The sequence below is a fragment of the Capra hircus genome, chromosome 18 (genome assembly GCF_001704415.2).
Source record: "Capra hircus breed San Clemente chromosome 18, ASM170441v1, whole genome shotgun sequence".
Lineage (NCBI taxonomy): Eukaryota > Metazoa > Chordata > Mammalia > Artiodactyla > Bovidae > Capra > Capra hircus.
The window spans coordinates 4,053,812-4,074,660 of record NC_030825.1 but is presented as its reverse complement, the minus strand read 5'-3'; the positions used below and the strand labels follow the sequence as shown (position 1 = coordinate 4,074,660).

At 49.2% G+C, this 20,849-nt stretch overlaps 1 protein-coding gene and 1 pseudogene across 3 annotated transcripts; one reads left to right on the top strand and one right to left on the bottom strand.

The window, feature by feature from the left end:
• LOC102176721 (carbohydrate sulfotransferase 6) lies at positions 104-18,108 on the top strand. Of its 3 annotated transcripts, XM_018061729.1 has the most exons (5): positions 104-190; positions 329-606; positions 15,151-15,225; positions 15,339-15,392; positions 16,033-18,108. In XM_018061729.1, exon 5 carries the CDS (start codon positions 16,049-16,051, stop codon positions 17,234-17,236), a length of 1,188 nt encoding a protein of 395 aa, XP_017917218.1. In that variant the 5' UTR covers positions 104-190; positions 329-606; positions 15,151-15,225; positions 15,339-15,392; positions 16,033-16,048; the 3' UTR covers positions 17,237-18,108. The 3 variants fall into 3 exon arrangements, with proteins under 3 accessions (XP_017917218.1, XP_017917217.1, XP_017917219.1); XM_018061728.1 differs by lacking the exon at positions 15,339-15,392; XM_018061730.1 differs by lacking the exons at positions 104-190; positions 329-606; positions 15,339-15,392 and having other exon boundaries at positions 14,652-15,225.
• Positions 3,005-3,578, bottom strand: LOC102176991 (annotated as a pseudogene).

Here is a 20,849-nt window from a genome sequence, read left to right as displayed (position 1 = left end):
GCCCCTCCCCCGAGGCGTGGCCCCTCGGCCCGCGGTGGGCAGGCTAGCCCGAGCCCGGGGGCCAACCGGCTCTTTCCTCCCTCCCCTCGCGCCCCGGCGCCCGCCCGCCCGCTCCGGGACCGCAGCCACGTCTGAAAGCGCCTCATTGTGCGCGCTCCGCTCCAGCCCGAGGCTCCGAGCGGCCGCACAGGTAGCGCGCGGCGCGGGGCCGGGCGCCCGGGCGCCCGGGGGGCTCCGAGGCTGCTTCGCGTCCTGCCCCGCACTCCACCCCAGCCCGGGACGGCTCCCTCAACATCCCATTCTTAACGACACCTCTTTTTTTTTTTAGGGGACTCCTGCCCGGTTTCCAGCCTCCCGCCGCCTTGGCTCTCCAGGTGCCTCCAATATCTCGGCCCCCGCTTGCCAAGTCCACGCCTCTCGGAGCGCCCTCCGCCCCGGGGGCACGGGTGCCCCTTCAGAGCCGTACGACCCTGCGGACTGTCCCGGCGAGGAGACAGCGGCCGCGGACGGAGCTGGGTGACGGCGGCGTCCGGGAGTCTCGGCAGAGACTGGGGCCAGAGGCGTCTGCCCCGCGCCGCGCCCCCGGGCCCGAACACCTCGCCTGGGGTACGTTGATTGGCCCTCTCTCCGCGCGGGATGCCCACACCCTGGGCGGCCGGGGGCCCAGCTGGGGAGACGGTGACCTTGCAGCCCCCCGTGGGCTGTGCCAGTTGGAGCTGAGGGTGGTTTTTATGAGAACGTTAAAAGGGCATCACCCTTTTCCAAGTGCTGGTTGGAAAGGGTCTTCCGGGGGCTTCAGCTCCACAGGGCATTTCTTGAGGATCCCTTGTCTCTTGCAACTTGAGTTTCAAAGGGTATGGCTTTCATTAAAAAAAAAAAAAAAGAAAGAAAAGAAAACACACAGAAACAAAAAACTCTCCAAGGGCTTTTTCCCTAGAACCCTGAAGGAAAAGCAGCTCGGGCAAGTGAATTTGGAACCAGATGCAGATGAATTTGAGTCTGGGGGACCCTGCTCCTAGCTGCTGGACCGCGGGCAACAATAGAGACTGCCTCCCTGGGCCTCAGCATAGGTGCCCAGCAGATGTTCACTCTTTTCTCTTCCCTCTTGTACTGGAGGCTCGAGGATGGGAAAAGTGAGGCCCCAAGAGCGGAAAAGACTTGGCTGAGGTGACGCCATGAGTGAGTGAGCCAAGTACCAGAGTTAATAAGAATAGCAGGCTGCTTGGTGAGCCTGGCCATGCCAAGGGTTAGTCTGTTCCATTTAGTCCTCTCCCGACTGCATGGTAGGTGCTGCTGGAGCCTCGTTCTCAGAGTCAGCTGAAGCCCACGGGTTATGAGTGACTGGCTCAAAGTGACACACCCCACTGGTTGTAGAGCATAATTTTAACCCAATCTGGCTTCAGACGGCAGGCTTTCAGCCTTGATTCACTGTCTTCTGTTTGGGATGTGTGGCTTCCCTGGTAGCTCAGTTGGTAAAGAATCTGCCTGTGATGCAAGAGCCTTGGGTTCAATTCCTGGGTTTGGGAAGATTCCCTGGAGAAGGGAATGGCAACTCACTCCAGTATTCTTGCCTGGAGAATCCCATGGACAGAGGAGCCTGGCAGGCTATAGTCCATGGGGTTGCAAGAGTCGGACACAACTTAACAACTAAATCAGCACCACCACCACTGCTGCCTACGCTTGATTCTTTCTATTGCTCGGGTCACTTGGACTTGGTTGGGCAATTTTCTTTGAGTTTTCCTTATGCACAGGCTTTCTCTTGGACTCATAGAACACAGTTGTGACCCAGAATTTTTAGAAGATCCTTGAGCAAATACTTTTCAGTGGCCTATGTGCCAGACATTATCTGTGTGCTTTAATATTAATTCCTCTAATCTTCAAATCAAGCCCATGAGGTGAGTTATATTATTTCCCCTATTTATAGATTAAAAAAAAAAAAGTAAGCACAGAGAGATTAAGTAACTTGCTCAACTTGCTCAAGATCACCCACTGAGTCATCAACTAGAGTTCATACTCTTAGCCCATATGCTAACCCCACTACCTGGTATGAGAGAGAGAGGGTCTGGCTTCTAGGCTAGTCAGGGGATTTAGGTACAGAAATGCATGAACAGAAGTATTCTTTGTAGTGATAGTAGCATTAACAAAGATTTCCCAATATCACCTAATACTCAGTCCATGTTAAAATTTCTCTGATTACCTCAGAGATATCGTCTCACACTGGGTTTGTCTGAATCAGAATCCAAACAAGGTACACATGTTGTCTTTGGCTGTTTTGTGTTGTTTTCTTTTTGTTGTTGTTGTTGTTTCTGAAAATAAGTTTTATTTAAATAAGGGTTTAAATACATTACATAACATTAAAACTGAACAGGGCGGGGAAAAAAAAACCCAAAATCAGTTTGTTACTTCACATGGCATTGGGCCATTGTTGCTAGTGAGTTGCAAGCTCTACAGCTATGACGGATAGATCGGTTTGAAATTTGATAGAAGGTTGGCCTCACCTTCTAGTTTGGGAATTGATTATTTAGGATATGTCTGGTCAAAAAGACCTTGGTGGCAAGCCAGATGTCCTGGCCCCTCACTAGAGGGTGGTTGGTTGCTCTAAGCTCTGCCCATCGGGTCACACTGGAGACAGCAGGGGACCTTTCCCCGACCACCAAAGGCTCCCTCTAGCAGTACAGCCGCCTCACCCATCCTCCATTCTCCGCTTCATCGAGGGCTGTCCAGGTGGTGACATTCTCTCCGGACAGGAACTCTGCAGACAGACTGCTGAGGGGCTTCCGGCCAGACATAGCCGCCTGTGATCCTGGGGCTCTGGACTTGGCTGAAGCATCACTGTTGCTGCTTTGTTTCAGGCTGGACACTGCCGGGCGCCTCTGCTTGACCCCTGTTTAAATGAGGGACCCCAAGACTAGACAGCATGGCTCTGTTCAGTTTGTTGCATAAAGGAGTTCCACTAGTCCAAGTTAAAAGCAGACCCCGGATGGTTACATTATACAGGCTGAGAGGTTTTTAAACTTGTGACAAGGGACAAAGGGAAATTCTACTCATTGCAAGGAAATCCTCACTTAAGTCTTAGTGAGCCAAAAGCACTTGAACCCATGAACCTTTAGCTGGTCGTCCTTAGCCAGTCTCCACCAGGAACTGTCCTTAGCCAGTCCAGTCTCCACCAGGACCTGGCGTATGTTCTTGTGCTGGTCACCCTGTAGCTGAATTCCTTGTCCATACTCTGGATGCTCAGTGCAGTACCATTGCAGGCAAATTTCTTCCTAAACTCCTTCACTAGATTCTTTTTTATCATAATCATCAGCGATCCCCTCCCGTTTCTTCGTTGAATCCTTATATGGATATAATCCTCAGTGCCAGCAGGAGGCAGATAAGCACCCTTACTTGCATCAGCAAAGGGGTCCAAAGAATGGAGGTTCTGGATAGTGGACATAAATACAATTGAAGGCGGCCGAGGGAATCGGTGGGCAGGGGATATGGAGCCTTGGGAAGCAGCATCAGGAAGAGAGGAGGCTCGAAAGGGAGTCTGCTGAGTCCTTGGCGGCAGCTCAGTGACTGGACCAAGCTGTTTTCTCCTAAAATAGTCCCTTCCTTTTTCCTTTCCATGCCATTGACTGATAAAAATGATTTAGTCTTTTTAAAAAGTGAATTAATGACTCTTTTAAATGAGTCTTTTAAAAATGACTTTTTAAAAATAAATGAATCAAAATAAGAGATTAAGAAAAATAAACCAGAGAACATTCCAGATGATCCCTGCATAAGAGGGCTCAGCCCACACCTGGGGGTTGGGTGCCAGAGAGGAATATGCACCCTCTATTCCCCCGCGAGTGTTACTGCAGAGGAGAGGGGGAGTCCCAGACTTGAGGCCCCTCCTGTCAGGTGCAGTGATTTAGACCAAGTTAGGTGTTGTATAAGGTGTGCTTTGAGGATCCCCAAAGTTCAGAGCCTTGGAAAAAATTTCTGTGTTGGTATCTGCTCATCTGCTCTGAAAGCCCTGCACATGGCTCTGAGCCAAGGAGACTTGAAGCTCCTTTCCCAGACTAACTTGATTTCACTTCCCAGTAGGTTCCTGCAGGCGGGTCTGGTTACTCCAGCAGCATCCGGGCTCTGTGACTGGAGCCTCCCTACCTCCGGCTGATGCCACACAGCTGCTCCCCAGGGCCAGCAGGGGAATGGCAGATGTGGCTGGGCTTAGGGCCAAGCACGTCTTCACCACCGCCTGCCCCAGCCCAGAGCTCTGAGGCTGAGTGTGGGTTGGAGCCCTTCACAAAGGCCAGGTAGTTTTCCATCCCACACCCCTCCCCTCTAGCCACCTAGGCACTCAGGTCAGCTGGAAGATGGCTTGGGGGTGCCTCTCTTCCTGCAATAAGAGCTAAGTCAGCAAACTCCACCCATGCCTCTTTGAATTGATGAAACAGACCTGATTGTTAATGATTGACAAAGTAATAAAACAAGAAAAAAATGACCTGTAATCCGGCCACAGAATAACCACCAATATTCAGCATGCATCCTTCTGGATTTCTTCCTATACTAAATCATTTTGGTTTTTGTTTGTTTAAGTAACAGCTTTATTGAGATATAATTCACATTCTTTGAAGTTGTTTTAAGTGTCCAGTTCACTGGTTTATAGCATATTCAGTCTTGTGCGTTAACCACCTGAAGGTTCTTCTGTCTTGCGGCACATATCAGCGTTTCATTCCTTCTTACTGCCAGAGAATATTCAGTTATATGAGTACATCACATTTTGTTTATCCATTCATCAACTGATAGGCATATAGGACATTCCCTCTTTGGGGCTATTATGATTAATGCTGCTGTGAAAGTTCATGAGCACGTTTTTGTGTAGACATGTATTTTTGGTTCTCTTGGATTTGTGTATTTTAGAGTAGAATTGCTGGATCACATGGTAATTCTATGTTTACTTGAGGGATGACCTGCTTTCCGCAGCAATCCACCATGTTACATTCCCACCAGCAGCCTGTGAGTGTTGCAGTTTCACCGTATTCTCACTAACACTTGCTATTATCTGTCTTTATTATTACAGCCAAGCTAGAGGATGGGAAGTGGTAACCCAATGTAGTTTTGATTTGCATTTTCCTAATGACTGAAGCTATCAAGGATCTTTTCATACACTTATAGACCATGTGTCCATCTTCTCTAGAGAAATATCCACTCAAATATGTTGCTTATTTTAAAATCAGGTTTTTTTTGTTGTTCAGTTGTAAGAGCTCTTTATGTGTGGGTACAAGTCCTTTGCTATTTATATGATTTGCAAATATTTTCTCCCATCTGTGGATATCATTTCAGTTTCTTGATGGTATCCTTTGATATTCATGTATTTTTAACACACTGAATGTTTTGCTGTATTTTTTTTCACTCAACATTATGTCATGAAGTGCTCTAAAGTTAGACAGCTGGAGTTCAAATTCTGACTGTTGCTGTGTGGGCAAGTTCCTGAACTTTTCTAAGCCTCAGCTTCCTCTTCTTTAGTCAAGTTCCTGAATCCTTCTAAGCCTCAGTTTCCTCTTCTGTAAAATAGGGTAGCCCATCAGACGCACCTCATAGGATTGTTGTGAGATAATCCTGATCTGATCTTCAGAGGAAGATGGGTGGGAAAGGCTTGGTATGTAGGAAGCCCTCACAGGTGGTGTTCCGTGATTCCCACACCACCACAGGCATCCGTCTTTCTCCTCTCTCTCCCCTCCCTGTCTCTTGTTCTTCTTTTCTCTCTCCCTTCTCGTCTTTCCTCGTCTTTCTTGCCCTCCGCGTCAGCCTTCTCTCCAGCAGATACCCTGGGCTCCATCAGAGCTGGTTCGTCTCCAGGGGTGGCCCTTGATGCCTCAGGTCCACGCATGCCTCATCCGAAATCTCTTTTCTTTAGCCTTTGGGATTCCTGAACAGAATGGCCTGCAGCTGATGCCAAACTGAGAGAAATCTGAGCCGGAGGTGGTACCCAGGATTACCTTTCACTGCCTTAGACTGCAGGGCTGGGAGACACTGGAGAGAGGAGCTGCAGGCTGGAGCAGCTGGAGCGGGCCCAGAGGGCAGATCTCCGTCCTCCTGCACCTCCCCTGTGAGGCCTGTCCTGTAGCTCAGTGCTCCCATCGGCACATCGGAGAGAGTGGAGGCTCCTTCTCTGTCTCAGACCAAGAGCTAGTCAGGGATGACTAGAAGCCATCGCAATGTTAAGATACTCGGCAGAAAGAAATACAGGACAAGTGGAGGATCACTCCCTTCGGATTTGGATCAGAGTGCCTGATATCAGTTCAGCAAATATCTATTAATATCATCTCACTCAGGCTTTGAGGCAATCCCTGACATGACACTTATTGTCTTACTCTGGCAGGATTCTTAACTTTTTTTTTTTTTTTAAAGCAAGTCAATGATCTTAATATTAGGTTATTTTTTATTTGAAAAAAAAAAAAGATTTTTGCAATCTCTACGTCCTGAAATGTGGCATCAGGCTTACTTTCTTTTTTTTTTTTTTTTTAATGAGCAACTGAGCCCACATAGTCTGCCTTATAGTTTGTAGGCACTGAATTTATGAGTACACAGCTACTGTTTCTGAAAGGACAGACATTAAAAAACTACCTCTCAATGCAGGACCAGTTCCATGTTCTCCCGTGTGCCATGGGCAATGTGTCTTAGTGGCCTGAATACACAGCTCTCTACTATAGGAAAGCTAATCTTGCTAATCTTGGATACAAAACAAAGTCCCTCCAGGCCTTTTGATAAAATTGATTGGCATTTTTCTATGGGCTATCATATTAGCTATTATTATAGAAAGCTCAGTCATGTCTGAGCTTTGTGACCCTATGGACTATACCCCGCCAGGCTCCTCTGTCCATGGAGATTCTCCAGGCTAGAATACTGGAGTGGGTTATCATTCCCTCCTCCAGGGTATCTTCCCAACCCAGGGATTGAACCCAGGTCTCCCACATTGCAGGCAGATTCTTTACCATCTAAGCCACAAGGGAAGCCCATAGTAAGCAGGACAGAGCCCTATTTCTTCCTCTTAGTCCCTTTTTCTTCCCTCCAAATTACTATATTTACAGAAACAATATGCTTCAGTTAGTAGAACACTTTCCTTTTTTTGGCCATGCCTGGTGGCTTGCGGGATCTTAAATTCCCTGACCAGGGCTTGAACCCTGGCCCTTGGTATGGAAAGTGCCGAGTCCTAACTGCTGGACCACCAGGGAAATCCTGACACTTTCCTCTTCATGTACTTCTTACTGAACTAAGTTTGTTTCAGATGCCTGGAGGCAGGAACTATTTCTCTAATTATCATTTTACACTAATGATGTTGTGTATATAGTGAGGAGGAGGGAATAAAAGAGGTTTGGGGAAATTCAAGGAGCAGCTCTGGGTAGATTGCGTAGAACAGGACAAGTCCAAGTTGGAAATCCTGGGCTGTGAGGCCGTCAGCAGTGCTCAGCTGTGAGAGGTCTAGGAAAGCATGAGCACCAGGGTTTGCTTTCTTTAACAGAAAATCTGCCACGGATGGGGCTGGGTTCAGTGGGATGGCTTTTTTTTTTCCTTTAGATACTGTACCTACAGACTCTCTGGCCTTCCTCTGACCCTTGAACATGAAATGCTCCTTCTCGGAGCCTTCAGAGATGCTACTTCATCTGACATATTAACCTCTTCTCTCCACCTGCTCCCTCACACAGCCCTTCCCACAGGTATTCCCTGCTCAGCCATCAGATCCCGGTTCAAAAAGCACTTGGCTAAGGAAAGACTCCTCTGCTTGCTCCTAGCTGCAGGCTCCCGCAGCACTGTCCTTGCCCCTTATTACACTTCCTATCAGTTCAGTTCAGTTGCTCATCATGTCCAACTCTTTGTGACCCCTTGGATACTTACTATGCTTGTGGTTAAATGATCACTTGCTTCACGGTGACCTTCTCAGCTAGAAATTAAGCTGAAGGCAGTGGCCACATGTCAATATTTACTTTCATGCTTTGCACATAATAGCCACAGAATAAATGTTTACAGAATGAAGGAAATAGTACATGAACATACAATAAAGAATTTCATATAAAATTTTAGGATATTTACAGAATTTCTAGTATGTATATGCTTTTTTCTTTTAGGTCTTATACACTTTAAAACTTTTATTTATTTTGATATATATATATATAAAATTCTTCTCCAGTACAGGTTATTACAAAATATTGAATACAGTTCCCTGTGCCATACAGTAGGTCCTTATTATTTATTTTATATACAGTAGTATATATCTGTTAATCCCAAATTTCCAATTTATCCCCCTCATCTCTTTGGTAACCACAGTTTTTTTTTCTATGTCTATACGTCTATTTCTGTCTTGTAAATAAGTTCATTTGTATCATTCTTTTTTTTAGATTCCGCATATAAGTGCTATCATAAGGTATTTGTGTTTCTCTGTCTGACTTAGTATGATACTCTCTAGGCCCATCTGTGTTGCGGCAGATAGCATTATTTTATTCTTTTTAAGGCTTGGAAATATTCTATTGGATATATGTACCTTACCTTCTTTATCTGTTTATGCACCTTCACGCTGCTTAACAACAACAACAAATGAATATTGGGGTGCATGTATCTTTTTAATTAGAGTTGTCTTTTCAGGTATATGCCCAGGAATGGGATTGCTGGATCATATGGTAGCTGTATTTTTTGTTTTTTGGGAAATCTCCATACTCTTCTCCATAGTGGTTATACCAGCTTAGTAATACGATTTCCACCAACAGTGTAGGAAGGTTCCCAAAAGGAGAAAACTCCACACACACAGAATTTTGTACCACTTCTATGTATCACCTTTTCAAAAATTAGACAAATAATAAATATGTGCCCACAAAATATTACAAAGGATTCATAGCAGAGGCAGATGACCCTTCCAGAGTGAGGAGCTTCATTGGGCAAAGGTTTAGGAATGGGGCCACCCAGAGCCCCACACTGGGGGCCTGGCACTTGGATTGAAACCCCTGCCCTACCCCTTACCAGCTGTGTATTCATGTCTCTAAGCCCCATTGCCTCAACTAAAACACACAGGGTGATTTTTACCTTCTAGGGACTTGGGGAGAATAAAATTCAATCAAGAAGATAAAATACACATCCCAGTGCCTGCCTGACATGTTCTTCCTCACTTGAACCCTGGGCCAGTTGGTGGGGTGCTGAATGTAAGCTGCCTTCTCAGAAAACGCCCAGCTGGGACCTGGATTCTCTGGACACCCTGCATGCGCAGGATATTTCCGTCTGCTTCCTAGTTCTTGAGTTCCAATCGGAGGATCAGATAACAGTTCCTGTATAGCATGAGTCACCTAAGAAGCCTTCTGGCATCCCTGGAGTGCAGGTAACAAGCATCTTGGCCTGGGGGTGAGATCCTCCTTACCAGGGGAGGGCGAGGCGAGCCTGGGCAGCTGTGTTTGGGCCCAAGTGTCAGGGTCCTGTGTCTCTGCACGATCTCCCAGCCACAGGGAGAGGCCAGCAGCCTATGATCAGAAAGTGCCAGAAACCTCGAAGTAAGTCCTGGGTTGGGGTCCCTTGCTATCTCTCCAAACCTTGGGTCCTTCGTCTAAAAAACTGAGATCATAGGGAATTCCCTGGCAGTCCAATGGTTGGGACTCCCAGCTCTCACTGCCAAGGGCCTGGGTTTGATCCCTGATCGAGAAATTGGGAGCCCACAAGCCAAGTGCTGTGGCCAAAATAAATAAATTAAACTAAATAAAAAATTGAGATCATAATGCCCACCTCAGGAGCTATTGAGTTAAATCACCTAGCTGTATACGCGTCCTTAGTTGTTAAGTCATATCCGCGACCCCATGGACTGTAGCCCACCAGGCTCCTCTGTCCATGGGATTTTCCAGGCAAGAATACTGGAGTGGGCTGCCATTCCCTCCTCCAGGGCATCTTCCCAACCCAGGGATTGAACCTGAGTCTCTTGCATTGGCAGGTGGGTTCTTTACCACTAAGCCACCAGGGAAACCCCAAATCACTTAGCCCTTGAGCTCTTTATGTCAGTAAAGAGGAGTTAGAATTTCCTCCCACTCCTGTGCCCTGTTCTTGAGAAACACAACCTCCAGGAGAGGAGGTAATGTGTGCAGAGCAGGCAGGTGGCTGCTGTCCAGGTCTTCCAGGGGGAACCGAGTGGGAAACAAGAGCTGTTGGGCATCCTGCAAGCCCCTGATAAGGGGGGGGGAGTCGAGAGGGGTCTGTGCTCACAGTCTAGATGCCAGCCTCAGTGGTGATGTGGCCAGTGATGGCATCTCTGTGGGGAGCAAATACTGCGGAAGGAAAGAGGAAACTTCCAGATCCTTCTCTTCCCTAAGCGGCTCATCATTGAGATTGCTGCAGGAAGAACAGTGCAAAGAGGAGAAAACTCTGGGTCCTGGGGTTGTGGGAGCTGGGCTCGGTGTTCCTTTCATTCTGTAGGACCCTCTGTGGGACATTCTTTCTTAATTAGTTTGTGTTGGAGTATAGTTGATTTACAATGTTGTGTTAGTTTTTGCTGTATGGCAAAATGAATCAATGATTACATCTATATCCACTCTTTTTTAGATTCTATTCCCATATAGGTTATTACGGAGTACTTTGCTTCCAGTTCAGTTCAGTTCAGTTGCTCAGTCGTGTCCGACTCTTTGCGACCCCATGAATCGCAGCACGCCAGGCCTCCCTGTCCATCACCATCTCCCAGAGTTCACTCAGACTCACATCCATCGAGTCGGTGATGCCATCCAGTCATCTCATCCTCTGTCATCCCCTTTTCTTCCTGCCCCCAATCCCTCCCAGCATCAGAGTCTTTTCCAATGAGTTAACTCTTTGCATGAGGTGGCCAAAGTATTGGAGTTTCAGCTTCAGCATCATTCCTTCCAAAGTACACCCAGGGCTGATCTCCTTTAGAATGGACTGGTTGGATCTCCTTGCAGTCGAAGGGACTCTCAAGAGTCTTCTCCAACACCACAGTTCAAAAGCATCAATTCTTCGGCGCTCAGCTTTCTTCACAGTCCAGCTCTCAAATCCATACATGACTACTGGAAAAACCATAGCCTTGACTAGACGGACCTTTGTTGGCAAAGTAATGTCTCTACTTTTGAATATGCTATCTAGGTCGGTCATAACTTTCCTTCCAAGAAGTAAGCGTCTTTTAATTTCATGGCTGCAGTCACCATCTGCAGTGATTTTGGAGCCCCCAAAAATAAATTCTGACACTGTTTCCACTGTTTCCCCATCTATTTCCCATGAAGTGGTGGGACCAGATGCCATGATCTTCGTTTTCTGAATGTTGAGCTTTAAGCCAACTTTTTCCCTCTCCTCTTTCACTTTCATCAAGAGGCTTTTTCATTCCTCTTCACTTTCTGCCATAAGGGTGGTGTCATCTGCATATCTGAGGTTATTGATATTTCTCCTGGCAATCTTGATTCCAGTTTGTGCATCTTCCAGCCCAGCGTTTCTCATGGTGTACTCTGCATAGAAGTTAAATAAGCAGGGTGACAATATACAGCCTTGACGTACTCCTTTTCCTATTTGGAACCAGTCTGTTGTTCCATGTCCAGTTCTAACTGTTGCTTCCTGACCTGCATATAGGTTTCTCAAGAGGCAGGGCAGGTGGTCTGATATTCCCATCTCTTTCAGAATTTTCCACAGTTTATTGTGATCCACACAGTCAAAGGCTTTGACGTAGTCAATAAGGCAGAAATAGATGTTTTTCTGGAACTCTCTTGCTTTTTCCATGATCCAGCGGATGTTGGCAATTTAATCTCTGGTTCCTCTGCCTTTTCTAAAACCAGCTTGAACACCTGTAAGTTCACCGTTCACGTATTGCTGAAGCCTGGCTTGGAGAATTTTGAGCATGACTTTACTAGCGTGTGAGATGAGTGCAATTGTGTGGTAGTTTGAGCATTCTTTGGCATTGCCTTTCTTTGGGATTGGAATGTAAACTGACCTTTTCCAGTCCTGTGGCCACTGCTGAGTTTTCCAAATTTGCTGGCATATTGAGTGCAGCACTTTCACAGCATCATCTTTCAGGATTTGAAACAGCTCCACTGGAATTCCATCACCTCCACTAGCTTTGTTTGTAGTGATGCTTCCTAAGGCCCACTTGACTTCACATTCCAGGATGTCTGGCTCTAGGTGAGTGATCACACCATCATCATTATCTTGGTCATGAAGATCTTTTTTGTTCAGTTCTTCTGTGTATTCTTGCCACCTCTCCTTAATATCTTCTTCTTCTGTTAGGTCCCTACCATTTCTGTCCTTTATCGAGCCCCTCTTTGCATGAAATGTTCCCTTGGTATCTCTAATTTTCTTGAAGAGATCTCTAGTCTTTCCCATTCTGTTGTTTTCCTCTATTTCTTTGCATTGATTGCTGAGGAAGGCTTTCTTATCTCTTCTTGCTATTCTTTGGAACTCTGCATTCAGATGGGTATATCTTTCCTTTTCTCCTTTGCTTTTCACTTCTCTTCTTTTCACAGCTATTTGTAAGGCCTCCCCAGACAGCCATTTTGCTTTTTTGCATTTCTTTTCCATGGGGATGGTCTTGATCCCTGTCTCCTGTACAAAGTCACGAACCTCCATCCATAGTTCATCAGGCATTCTGTCTATCAGACCTAGGCCCTTAAATCTATTTCTCACTTCCACTGTATAATCATAAGGGATTTGATTTAGGTCATACCTGAATGGTCAGTCGTTTTCCTTCCTTTCTTCAATTTAAGTCTGAATTTGGTAATAAGGGGTTCATGATCTGAGCCACAGTCAGCTCCCAGTCTTGTATTTGCTGACTGTATAGAGCTTCTCCATCTTTGGCTGCAAAGAATATAATCAATCTGATTTCGATGTTGACCATCTGGTGATGTTCATGGGTAGAGTCTTCTCTTGTGTTGTTGGAAGAGGGTGTTTGCTATGACCAGTGCGTTCTCTTGGCAAAACTCTATTAGCCTTTGCCCTGCTTCATTCCATATTCCAAGGCCAAATTTGTCTGTTACTCCAGGTGTTTCTTGACTTCCTACTTTTGCATTCCAGTCCCTTATAATGAAAAGGACATCTTTTTTGGGTGTTAGTTCTAAAAGGTCTTATAGGTCTTCATAGAACCGTTCAACTTCAGCTTCTTCAGCATTACTGGCTGGGGCATAGACTTGGATTACTGTGATATTAAATGGTTTGCCTTGGAAACAAACAGAGATCATTCTGTCGTTTTTGAGATTGCATCCAAGTACTACATTTCGGATTCTTTTGCTGACTATTAAGTTCCCTGGTGGCTCAGAAGATAAAGCGTCTGCCTGCAATGCAGGAGACCCGGGTTCAATCCCTGGGTTGGGAAGATCCCCTGCAGAAGGAAATGGCAACCCACTCCAGTATTCTTGCCTGGAGAATCCCATGGACAGAGGAGCCTGGTGGGCTACAGTCCACGGGGTTGCAAAGAATTGGACACGACTAAGTGACTTCACTTTCACTTTGCTGACCGTGATGGCTACTCCATTTCTTCTGAGGGATTCCTGCCCGCAGTAGTAGATATAATGGTCATCTGAGTTAAATTCCCCCATTCCAGTCCATTTTAGTTCGCTGATTCCTAGAATGTCGACGTTCACTCTTGCCATCTCCTGTTTGACCACTTCCAATTTGCCTTGATTCATGGACCTGACATTCCAGGTTCCTATGCAATATTGCTCTTTACAGCATCAGACCTTGGTTCTATCACCAGTCACATCCACAGCTGGGTCTTGTTTTTGCTTTGGCTCTATCCCTTCATTCTTTCTGGAGTTATTTCCCAACTGATCTCTAGTAGCGTATTGGTCACCTACTGACCTGGGGAGTTCCTCTTTCAGTATCCTATCATTTTGCCTTTTCATACTGTTCATGGGGTTCTCAAGGCAAGAATACTTAAGCGGTTTGCCATTCCCTTCTCCAGTGGACCACATTCTGTCAGACCTCTCCACCATGACCCGCCCGTCTTGGATGGCCCCACAGGGCATGGCTTAGTTTCATTGAGTTAGACAAGGCTGTGGTCTGAGTGATTAGATTGACTAGTTTTCTGTGAGTATGGTTTCAGTGTGTCTGCCCTCTGGTGCCCTCTTGCAACACCTACCATCTTACTTGGGTTTCTCTTACCTTGGACGTGGGGTATCTTTTCACGGCTGCTCCAGCAAAGCGCAGCCACTGCTCCTTACCTTGGGCGAGGGGTATCTCCTCACCACCGCCCCTCCTGACGTTGAACATGGAGTAGCTCCTCTAGGCCCTCCTGCGCCCACGCAGCCAACGCTCCTTGGACATGGGGTTGCTCCTCTCGGCTGCCGCCCATGACCTCAGGTGTGGAGTAGCTCCTTCCGGCCGCCGCCCCTGACCTCAGGTGTGGAGTAGCTCCTTCCGGCCGCCCCTGACCTCAGGCATGTGGTGGCTCCTCTCGGCCATTCTTGTGCCGTTGCAGCCTGGCACTCTCGGCCGCCGCCCCGACCTTGGATGCGGGGTAGGTCCTCTTGGCCGTTCCTGCACTGTTGCAGCCTGGCACTCTTGGCCGCTGCCCCTGACCTCGGACGTGGGGTACTGTGCTTTAGTAGGTTCTTATTAGTTATCTCTTTTATATATAGTAGTGTGTATATGTCAATCTCAGTGCCCCAGTTTATGTTTCCCCCTGCACCCTGGGACATTCTTAAGATCCACTAAAGGACTCAGGCATGTTCAGGGGCTGCAGGGGGTCTGGGAGATGCTGGGATTCTAAGCATAGGTGACCTCAGGGGTCTTCTCTGGGTGGAGACTCCCCATGGTTCCTCCTCTCAGATACAGCTGAACACTACATCAGTAACAGGGGGTATGTGTGGTGCTTTACTAAGCCCCTTTCCTCGTATGTGTTTGTAGCAGCATTCCTCTGGGCAACCTTAAGGTCAAATGTTATCATCCCCATTTTACAGAGGAGGAAACTTGAGTCTTGGAGAACTTAAGTCATTTGTCCCAGGTCTCCCAGCTCCTGAGTGGCATCAGAGAGACTCAAACCCAGCAGGAGAGACTTTCATTTCACTTCCATCTGGGAAAATGTATCCAGCCGCCTGCTCGTCCCTGGCCAGCTCCAGCCAGGGGAAGGGAAACTAGACTCCCACCCGAGGGGATCTTCTGTCAGTCTGGGAAGACAGAGCCCTCGCAGCGCCCGGGGCCATCTGACCCAGCCCTCTCCTGCCTTCCCAGGCCCTGAGAAACCTCCAGGCCTCTCCCATGGACCTGTGATCGAGGTGGGCGGCCCTCTCAGCAGCCCGGGCAGCAGTAAGTAACCTCAGCATGGAAAGGGGCCTGACTCTGCCCTCATCCCTCCCCTTCTCTGGCTCCGTCCTACCTCTCACTTAACTGGTTTCTTCTGCCACGTCCCACCAATCCAGAAGGATCTCCTCCCTTGGGAATCCGTGCTTCCTGCAGGACTTCACGGTCCATGGGTGAGAGCAACAGTTGCTGTTTTTTGTCTATTTATTTGTAATAGCAAAAGTAGTATCTGCTTATTTAAAAAGACAAACGATACAGAAGCACACTTCGCAGAAAGTGCAAGCTTTCAGTTCTGAGAATTACTACATGCCCCAGCCCTCCGGGCTCATCCCAATACTCCAGGACCAAGATGAATCCCCTTTTACAGATGGGTGTACTGAGTCACAGAGCAGTGAAGCCTTTGGTCTGAGATATTAGGCTAGGAAGTGGCGCAGTTGGGAAGGCTCTGCTAAATCACCCAGCAAGCTATTTAGGTAAACAACCTAAAATTGCTCCCCTATAAGTAATTTTAAGCAAAAAGCAGGACTTCCAGTTTACATATATGTTCCCCCTGAGAAAGAAAAGGGCTAGGGGAGAAAAGGAGACAAAGGGAAAAACATGGCCCATAGTCTTGTGCAACTGGCGTTTGGCTCTGCAAACACTGCACATGCCTTCAAGTCACACTCCTGACTTGGGAGGCCCCCAGTGGTGTGGTCTCCCTGGGGCGGTGGGGAAGTTCCAGAGCTGTTCCCCGGCAGCCCCAGACAGGATGTGGGATGTGGGATGGGCAAGCTGCCCCTGGTCCCCGACAGCTACCGCCTGCTCCCTCTGCAGGTCTCCGGCCGGCGGCATGTGGCTGCGGCGCGTCTCCAGCACGGCGGTAACCGCGCTCCTGCTGGCGCAGACCGGTCTCCTGCTCTTCCTGGTCTCCCGGCCCAGGCTGCCGCCTGCGGCGAGCAGCGAGGAGCGGGTGCACGTGCTGGTGCTGTCCTCGTGGCGCTCGGGCTCGTCCTTCGTGGGCCAGCTCTTCAGCCAGCACCCCGACGTCTTCTACCTGATGGAGCCCGCGTGGCACGTGTGGGCCGCCCTGTCGCAGGGCAGCGCCTTGGCGCTGCACATGGCGGTGCGTGACCTGGTGCGCTCGGTCTTCCTGTGCGACATGGATGTGTTTGACGCTTACCTGCCATGGAGGCGCAACCTGTCGGACCTCTTCCAGTGGGCGGAGAGCCGGGCTCTGTGTTCGCCGCCCGCCTGCAGCGCCTTCCCGCGCGGCGCCATCAGCAGCGAGGCGGTGTGCAAGCCGCTGTGCGCGCGGCGGCCCTTCAGCCTCGCACAGGAGGCCTGCCGCTCCTACAGCCACGTGGTGCTCAAGGAGGTGCGTTTCTTCAACCTGCAGGTGCTCTACCCGCTGCTCAGCGACCCAGCGCTCCACCTGCGCATCGTGCACCTGGTGCGCGACCCGCGCGCCGTGCTGCGCTCGCGCGAGCAGACGGCCAAGGCACTTGCGCGCGACAACGGCATCGTGCTGGGCACCAACGGCAAGTGGGTGGAGGCTGACCCAGACCTGCGCGTGGTGCGCGAGGTGTGCCGCAGCCATGTGCGCATCGCCGAGGCTGCCACACACAAGCCGCCGCCCGCCCTGCGCGGCCGCTACCGCCTGGTGCGCTTCGAGGATCTGGCGCGGGCGCCGCTGCAGGAGATCCGAGAGCTGTACGCCTTCACGGGCCTGAGCCTCACGCCGCAGCTCGAGGCCTGGATCCACAACATCACCCACGGTGCCGGGCCCGGCGCACGCCGCGAGGCCTTCAAGACCACGTCAAGGGACGCGCTCAACGTCTCACAGGCTTGGCGCCACGCCCTGCCCTTCGCCAAGATCCGCCGCGTGCAGGAGCTGTGTGCCGGCGCGCTGCAGCTGCTGGGCTACCGGCCAGTGTTCTCCGAGGACGAGCAGCGCGACCTCAGCCTGGACCTGGTGCTGCCGCGCGGCCCGAGCAGCTTCAGCTGGGCCTCGTCCACTGCTGAGCGCCCCGGGCCGTAGCGGAGGGCCCCAGCTGCGGCTGGCGGTCACCGGGGCCAGGAGACCCACGCGTGGTGCCGAAGGGGCTGGGCACGCAGTGGCCCAGAGTTTGGGAGGTCCCGCCTGTAGCAGGCCAGGACCGAGTTCCCAAACTAGTTTCTTTCTGCCCCCTTCTTTCTTTCCAGTCCTCTTTAGGAGCTGAATGATTTCCCCTGGTAGCTCAGCAGTAAAGGATCTGCCCGCAGTGCAGGAGACCCAGGTTCGATCCCTCCCTAGGTGGGGAAGATTCCCCTGGAGGAGGACATGGCACTCCGCTCCACTGTTCTTGCCTGGAGAATCCTATGGACAGAGGAGCCGTTCGGGCAAAGAGTCAGAAGTGGCTGAAGTAATTAAGCAACAGCACGTAGGAGCTGAATTCCGGACAGGAACACTCTTCATAGAAAGCAGACTGGTTCCCCCACTTCTGAGCACGGGGAATAAGTTCAGACGACTTAGCTCCTTCTCCAGCACTTTCTTTCCCTCTCAGTCTCCCTCAGGATGTCTCATCCTGCAGCTGAGAAGGCTGGCCCAGCCCTACCTGGGGCTGGAGGTGTACTGTGGCCAGCTGGCCCCTGAAGTCAGTACATCTCCCCCTCCACGGCACCCCCCCAGACTCTGTTCCCCCAAATCCTCTGGCACCACGTGCCACCAAAGCCAATGCTTTTATATTCATCTGTGTCTTCAGCAAGAAATCAGCCAAGCCTCTATCTTGGGGTCTCCCCTTAGTCTCTCTCTGACCCAATCTCCCAGGAGACCATATGACCCCATCACCTGCCTAAGTAAGGTGAACCTTTGATTTGTCCTGATGGGAAAGCTCCTACTCACAGAAATAAACATATTTAACCTGTATGATACAAATTAGAGTTTACGGCCTGTAAAGTTGGAGAAGCAAAATGCAAAAGTGAAGGGACTTGTCCAAGGCTACAGGATGAGAAGGAGATTGGAGAGCAGAGGGGTTTGCTCTGAGACCACGGTGGGGAGGAGAGGGTGCATCAGGCTTGCAGAAATCTGTTTCCTGGACCAAGAAGGGTCAGATTTTCCCATCCTGTTTGCCCAAGGGCTCAGCAGTTGGCCGTAGCTAGGACCGCAGCTGCGAGGTAAGATGTGGGAAGTGGTAAGCTCGGGGTTCAGAGTGCAGAATCTAGGGAGCTTCCTGGATAAGCCTGGAGGGAGGCAGTGAGCAGGCAAAGTGGAGGGAAAGAAGGCTGGGCAGGCCTGGGCAGCAAGCCAGGCAGAGCGTGTGGCAGAGCAAGAGGCTGGCAGCAAGATCAGTGCCTGGAGGGCAAGTCACGGGGTGGATGTAACCAGATAAAGCTTGCCAGGAGCTTGGAAGAAAAAAGGCTCTAGGGTGGCTGTCTCCCTGTGGTCCTTCTGTGCCAGGCCCTGGAGGAGAACAAAATACAATTCCTAGCTGCAAGCTACAGCACCTGGCTCCGCCGGCAGAGGGTCTTATGAAACAGAGGCTGGATTTTAAAAAAGGAGGTAGGGGGTAGGCGAAGGGGGAAGATGTGGATATGTAAGAGCTAGTTTTAAATTCAAGAAATGAAAGCCAACAAGTGCTCAAAAAATATTGAAAAGGAGGGAGAAGTGTCACAGAACCTCTGGGAAGGACAGGGAAGCAGATTGGAGTCCATGCAGATAGAATACCCGTCACACAGGAATACAGAGCTGATCTGAGGACTGACAGTTGCCACCAGAACACCTTAGCCCGTTCCCGCTGGGAGTGAGGATCTGCCCTCGCTGAGGCCATCAGTGACTAAGAGGGATTCTGGAGGTTGCTGGCTTCCCGTTCTCAGCCTGGATTGGTGGGACCTGGATTGCAGACCCACGTCCTCACTGCAAAGCAGGCAGGTCAAGGGCAGTCTGGCACTTTCCATTTCTTCCTCGCAGGGAGCAGATGGATACTGACCTTGAAGCCGAAACTTCAGGATGCCTCAGTTAGGGACCTGTCTAGCTGTAGAAACTTCGGGCCCCATAAAGCCTCCATCTGCCCCTTCTCACAATAGAAGAAGGTATTTAAAATGCAGAATTTATTAATGACTTAGGCTAGGGTAACATGGCTTAATATATGGGCTGGAACTCAAACTTACATCTTCAACTTCAATGCTTATGGTTATAACAAGTAAACTGAACTGGGGATGGAGCAGAAGACTCCATCATAGGCTTCAAAAGCCAGATCATCACCCAGAGATGTGCGTCTCTGGGTGTCAAGGAGCTGTCCTGACATTTTGGGTTTTTTTGTTTTCAGTTTTATTGAGGAAGAATTGACATACATCACTCTCTAAGTTTAAGGTGTACAGCATGATGGTTTGATTTACCTATATTGGGAAATGATTACCATACTAGGTTTAATTAATATCAGCCATCTCAGATAGATACAATAAAAAGAAAAATGCAATTTTTAAATTTATAAATGTTACAAGAGGTAATTCTCTGGCTGTCTGGTCGTTGGGACTCTGTGCTCTCACTGCTGAGGGTCTGGGTTCAGGCCCTGATAGGGGAAATAGGATTCTGCAAGCCACATGGCATGGCCAAAAATAAAATGAAAATGTTCTAAGAGATGGAGATTTAATGCCTCCACCTTTCTCCTCTTCTCTCCAAAATTTTATTGTACTTTTAATTATATGATTGACCTACAGTGCTACATAAGTTCCAGGTGCACGACATAGTGATTTGATATTTTTAAATGTTGCAAAATGATCGCCTCTGTCCTGGCATTGAACTGCAAACATCTTGGGGTGGGCAGTGGGCTGGGGCAATGGGGACCCTGCCACCGACCCCTTTCCTCTCCATATGTGGCCCCCCCACCCCAGGATAGCCTCTGGGGATAAAAGCAGACTCCTGGCTCCACCTGGAAGGAGCACATGGTTAAGTGGAGGAGTCAGCCAGGAAGTCTGCAACGTGCTATGTTTGAGCAAAGAAGGTCCAGCCAGAGGTTCGTGGTGCCAGAGGCTGACATGCAGTCACCGATCCCTAGTGGGCTCCAGGAAGGCATTTGGGTTGGGGCTCGGAGCCCAGCCTGATACTGGCATCCACAAGTTTCGTTTGTCCCTGCCAGGGTCACAGATTGTCGCGGCGACAGCACAGTGAATGGCTTTTGCGGTGTGACTCACTCCTTCTCACCTGTCTCCGAGGTTCCAAGATGCCAATGACTGGCTCTCAGATGTTGCTGCCCACATATGGGGCCTTCTGGACAAGTCTCTGCGAGAGCTGCAGGGCACAGCAGCTTTTCGGCAAGCCCCTAGGTGAACCCAGATAAGGTTTCAGGACAAAGACAGACAGTACCCAGTCCATTGTTTTCATGAGTTAGCCCTGGGTCAGGCCCTGAAACAGAATTGTCACAGCCTTTGCTCTGGTGGGGAGTACAGACACTAAATAAAAAGTCCTATAAATAAACATGCAACTGTGAATAAATAATAAGAATGGGTAGAGGGTGGCCTACTTTACTGTGGAGAGGCAGGAAAACATTTTTGAAGAGGAAATATTTGGTTCAAATAAAGGATGGATAGGAGTTCATTGAGCATAGGATGAAAAGGCAGAGAGCTATTGAGGGGTTGGCCCCTTTGGAATCACGTTTCCTTGACAAAAGGCTCAA

Coding starts and splice junctions, on each gene's coding strand:
- LOC102176721 (XM_018061728.1), top strand. CDS start 16,049: ATGTGGCTGCGGCGCGTCTCCAGCACGGCGGTAACCGCGCTCCTGCTG.